Consider the following 5,527-nt stretch of genomic DNA (forward strand, 5'->3'; position numbering starts at 1 on the left):
GCCCCCAGCCCTGTGCCCTTAGCCCAGCACAGAGAGGCTCAGATGACACCCCCAACCGCTCCCCACCCAGGCCCCGGTCCTGACTCACTGCTACTGGGGTCGGTGATCCGGACGCTGGCGCACACTGTATCCGAAGGCTGGCACTGCTTTGGGGTGCAATGGCTCGAATTGGTGGTCAGGGTGCAGTCCTGGCACCACAGGCCATGAGCTGGGCAGGGCACAAGGATGTGCATGACCAGAGGAACCGGAAGCCAAGCCAGCCGTCCCTCTGCCCCCGCCCACCCGCCTGCTTGGGGCACTGTTAGGAGAACCAGGCCGCTGTAGGAGGCCGAGTGCCCCCTGCCAGGAGTGAGCGGCACCTGGAGGTCAGGCCCTGGGAGAACCTCTGTGCCTTGCTGGCAATTTGGGGGGAGGGTCCCACCACTGGACCTCTGGCAGTCCCTGGGCACCCTCCGTGGCCCCACGCGCAGGCGTGCACACAAGCCAGCCACACATCTCTCACCCCTCTGGTGCTCTCCTGCACACTCCTACCCCCTCCCACACCTCCCCGCAGACTTCAATGGGTTCCAGGGAAGGAAGGACCACACAGACTTGATGGGAGGCCAGGTGGGGCTCTGAGAAGTGATGGAGCGCAAGGACCCCCGCCCTCATCGAGGGGCGTCCGTGGAGGACTAGCCTCCGGAGCGAGCCGCCCGGGAGGAAAATCGCTCAGTGCCCTCAAGAGCCAGGAGGGCCGCTCGTGGCTGGGGCTGGGGCTGGGGCTGGAGCTGGAGCACGGTGGGCGAAGGCGACAGGCGCGAGGCCCGGCTGGTGTCGCCAGGGTCCGGGAGAGGGTGTGGATGTGCCGGGCACCGTCGGAGGATGGCGGCGCCGCAGCCCGGCTGTCTCCGGAGCCGCCTCGGGCTCTTCCGGCGACCTGGCCCAGCCCCGCGGGCCGCCCCCGACTCACCGGGCGCAGAGCACAGCAGGGCGGCCAGCAGCACCAGGCCGAGGCCATTCATGGCTGCGGGTAGCATGCTCCAGGCGGGCCTCGGGAAGGCGCGGGGTTTGTGGATGGAGGTCCTCCGGGGCGCGGGCCTGGCAAGGAGAAGCCTCGGTCAGGAGCCCCAGCCTCCTGCCGAGCCCGAAGCCCCCTCCCCTTTTCCGGCACCGGAGCGCAACACCCCCTCCTCGGAATCCCAGGCCGGGGGGGTCGTTCGCAAGCTTGCAAAGCCCCACCCCCAGCCCAGCCCCCAGAGCGTCCACCATCATAGCATCCCCTCCAGGGAGAATAGGTCTGCCGTCTCGGGCAGGGTGACAGCTCGAAGCGCCCCAACCCGCTCCTGGCACCTGTGGGGTGGGAGGTCGGGGGGAGAGCGTCTTCTCCCCGGGGAGCGGTAGGTGCGTCCGGAGAGAAAAGGGCAAGACAAGGTGCGAGCAGGCGGTACCTGCCGGTGGGGGAGGGGCTCGCGCCACGTCCCCACCCCCACCCCTGGGCTGGGGGCCCGGGAACCCCGCGCCGAGCCCCCTCCAGTCGCTTCCTGCGCGCGCCCGGGCGCTCACCGCAGGTCGGGGCGTGGAGCGCGGGCCTCGGGTCGGGGACGCACTCACATCCCTGGGGGGTCGGCACTCCGGGACTCCAGGAGGCTCGGGGAGAGGTGCCCTTCGGTCTCCCTGCGGACCGGAACCCGGGCGCAGCCTTGCCTTTCGGGGAACGCAGCCGCAGACGCGGACCCCGCGCGAGGGGCGGAGCGGAGCCGGGGCGGGGGCGCGCGGGGGGCGGGGGCGGCGGGAGAAGCGCGGGCGGGGCGCCGGGGCTCCGGGCCGCGGCGGGTCTCGGTCCTGGGCGGTCCGCGCACCTCGACAGCCAGCGCCCGGCTCGCGCGTCCGCCCCCTCCGGTGCCGGCTCCCGCCGCGGCCGCCCCGCGCACCCCTCCCCGGGCGTGGGCAAGATCCCTTCCCCCTCTCCTTAGCCGAGATCCCCTCGGAATTTCTCGGAAGAACGTTTACTGCGAAAGGAAGCGAGCGAAACGCACAAAGACGCGGGGCGGGGGAGGTAACAGCGAAGGTGATTCGCGCAGGTCCTCGTTCGCAGGCTCCCGTACCTGGAGCCCTCCCCTCCCCAGCCCCGTCGCCCCGGCTTCGATGGTTTGAGGCGGCGCTCCCCCACCCCGCCCCGACCCAGAGCACCCGCGACGACCCCCGCCAGCCACCAATGCCCCAAGGGCTTCTGGCTATAACCACGCCCCCGTCCGAGGGCCGAGTCCCAAGTGCTGGTCGCAGCATTCAAGGCTGTCCGCCGCCTGCTTGGCCAGTTTCTCAGCTTTGTCTCTCTGCTTCCTGCCCCACAAAGCTTTCGAGTGCTGTGCCTTCGCTCTTGCTGCCCGCTGTGCCTGGAATCCATCTCTGCTGAGCACTGAGTAAGCCCCAGCTACTTCGCGAGTGTTGGGGGTCGTTCCTTTCTGCCCTGCCTTCGTTTGGCCAACGGGATATTCATGGAATATCCCGTTGGCCTGGGCTGCCCTGGGCCTGGGACAACACAATGAGAAGGTGCACCCAGTCTTGCATCAGACGAGGGATCATCACTGGTATGCCCTGTGGGATGAGCCCATCACAGTTAGCTTGGACTGAGCACCTAGTCTGTATTCTGTTCCAGGCACTATGTCATTACAGCTTCACCACCACCCTGCCTTGGAAGTATTCTTGACATCCCCACTTAGAATGAGGAAGCCCAAGCACAGACAGCTTGAGCTCCCTGCCCAAGGTCACACGGTGACCAGGTGACACAGCCAGTATTGAAACAAAAGCACATCGTCCGCAGGACCTGTACACCTGCTGACCTTGAGCAGACAGACAAGAAAGCCCAGCTCGGACTGGGGTTCCCAGATTCAATTCAAGTAGGAAAACATCAGCACACATCCAAAGAAAACAGGCCTGCAAAGACAACAGAAGCAATGAAGAGGAACAGGTTCAAATCTCCACAAACTTTCTAAACTGAAAATGGTAGGTATAGAATATGAAATTAACCTGTCTTGTGGGTTTAAGATATATTTAAAGGAAAGTACGAGGCACTATCAAAACTGACCGTGCTTAGCTGAAATAAAGGAGAGCCTCTAGCAATGAAATACTTTCCACTGAAATTAAAAGGTCATCAGAAACATGGAAAGATTTATGCCAAATGAAAATAAAAGTCACTTAAAAGCATACATGGTATGGTTTCACTTCTGTGAGATATCCAGAATGGAAAAATCCAAAAAGGAGGAAACGGAGATTCGCGGTTGCCTGGGGCTGGGAGGAGGGAAGAATGGGGAGTTTCTGCTAAAGGTCAAGGAGTTTCTTTTCGTGGGATGAAAATGTTTTAAAAAGATAGTGATGATAGTTGCACAACACTGTGAATGTACTAAAACCCGCTGAATTAGAACTTTAAAAGGGCGGACTTTACAGTACGCCAGTTCCAGCTCAGCCAAGCTGTCGCACAACAGACACTGCTGCAGAAGGAGTGTGGGACCTGGAATTTGAGTCTCCAGAAATGACGAAGGATGCGTGCAAGGGGTAGGGAGATGGAAGACAGGAGGAGAGGTCGGGACACACAAGGGGTCGTGCGCTGAGCGCTGAGGGAAGTCTGGGCAGAGTCCCAAACGAAAGAGAGCCAGTGTTTGAAGACATCATGCCTCAGAACTGCAGACGGAGGGGCGCCCGTGGGGCTCCGTCGGTTAAGTGACCGACTCTTGATTTCAGCTCCAGATCCAGTGATTCTCTCTCTCCTGTGCCCCCTCCTGCTCACGCTCTCTCTCTTAAAAAAAAAAGAACTGATGAAAAATAAGCATTTACACAGAAGCACAATGTGTACTAAGAATCGATGCACAGAAAATTTGTGCCCCATACAGCATCGTGAAGCTGCAGACCACCGAAGACGAAAGATGTTTCAGTCGCCGACAAGAAAGGGACCCGAGCTCCCAAGAAACGGCCACGAGGCTGGCAGCTTCAGCAGCAGCCGTGGGCACCAAGACAGGGAGTGAGGACCCATGAAGTGCGCTCAGACAAAAGGAACTGTCAGCTGAGAATTTCACACACTGTTTTCCAAAAATCAGTGCAAAATAAATATTTCAGATAATTAAAAGTTTAGACAGACTTTTTCAGATAAAACCTGGGAGATGTTCAGAGAGTTTAGCACTAGCAGGCACTTTAAAGAGTGCTCTTCGGGAGGGAAGGGCTAGACGCAAGCAGGAACTATGCGGAGACTGGCTCACGAGAGGGACGTCGCAGTGAGCGATGTCGTCTAAGACGGTACGGACGCGTGATCCGTGAAGTTCCAGCTGCACCATGGGGAACAGGTGGGGGTGATGAGTCAGCGGGTCCCCAGACCCTTGCACTGACAGGCAGGCCCGCTCCCCATCAACTTTACACTGTGTTCAGACGTGCAGGGGGCAGGGAAGGTTTTGAGGTAACCAGCAGAAGCGAGCAGCACCTCGTGGGGGAATCCTACCTGCGCAAAGGCTGGGAATGGAAATAAGGTCTGTGCGTCTGGCAGCCAGTGACCTGGGGGTTGGAGGGAGGTGAAAAAAGAGGGCAAATATCAGATCCCCTGTGGCTTTGAGGTCATATGACAGATCACGGACTGTGTTCCAAGCGCTTTAGTGTATAGTTGGGAAGTCTCTGAACTACAAGTCACAAAAGACCCAAGCATGAGTGTGATGGCTAATTTTGTGCGTCAACCTGGCTGGTTCAAAGCGCCAGTATTTAGTGAAACATTGTGCTGGGTGTTCCTGTAACATTTCTATCAATAGACTTTGAGTGAAGCAAGTTGCTCTCCGTGGTGTGGGTGGGCCTCATCCAATCAGTTGAAGGCCTACAAACAACAAAAGACTGACTTGCTCCGAGCAAGAGGGAATCCCGCCAGCACGCAGCTGGCCTTTGAACTTGAACTGGAGCCCTGGTCTTATCGACCCTCCTGCCAGGCTCTGGAAATCACATGAGCCAATACCTTAACATAAATCTCTGTATAAATATACACATCCCATTGGTTCTGCTTCTCAGGAGAACCCTGACCGTGACAGGGAGTGGCTTACACCTGGTGAGTCAGGGCCAGTGGGGCTCTGTCCCTTTCCCCTGTGCCAGCGCGGAGGATGGTGGCTCAGACGCAGGGGCGGCAGGAGGTGCGGCTCACAAGACTTGGTGCTGTGTGTCCGAAGGCTCACCTCCAGGGCTCTGGCTCGGGAAGCAGATGGGTCCAGGGCAGGACAGCGAGCACACTGGACGTGAGAGGTGTTAAAGCCTTTTCATTCAATGGAGATGCCTGAACAGCCCCAACAAGAGATCTCAAGTCCCTGTGGGGCTCAGAAGAGCATCTGGGGTGGAGATGTAAGTGTGGTCCTGGTTGGCACAGGGAACAGATGGGGTCACCAGGTGAGAAGGTGGAGAGAGCACAAGGCCCAGCTGTGGGGCCCGGCCCAAGCAGCTAAGCTACAAACCGAATCCTGGCATGGGCACTTGGCATTCCTCAGGCACATGAGTCCCTCGCGGATGTCACTATCGCCCGCCCCCCCCC

The 5,527-nt window shown here is 59.5% G+C and overlaps 1 protein-coding gene across 5 annotated transcripts in view; it reads right to left on the bottom strand.

The window, feature by feature from the left end:
• Positions 1-5,527, bottom strand: part of LOC103656676 (lymphocyte antigen 6H) — a 17,152-nt gene that overhangs the window by 2,274 nt on the left and 9,351 nt on the right. For 4 of the 5 annotated variants that reach the window (XM_040625816.1, XM_040625820.1, XM_040625821.1 and 1 more), the window contains 2 exons: positions 950-1,077; positions 89-208 (listed from right to left, as the gene is read on the bottom strand). In XM_040625816.1, the coding sequence (XP_040481750.1) occupies positions 89-208; positions 950-1,077 (248 nt within the window). Of the gene's footprint in view, positions 1-88; positions 209-949; positions 1,078-1,542; positions 1,718-5,527 lie in introns of those variants that run through there. The other variant, XM_040625819.1, reaches the window with a different exon arrangement.

The sequence above is a fragment of the Ursus maritimus genome, unplaced genomic scaffold (assembly GCF_017311325.1).
Source record: "Ursus maritimus isolate PB19 unplaced genomic scaffold, ASM1731132v1 scaffold_9, whole genome shotgun sequence".
Classification (NCBI taxonomy): Eukaryota; Metazoa; Chordata; class Mammalia; order Carnivora; family Ursidae; genus Ursus; species Ursus maritimus.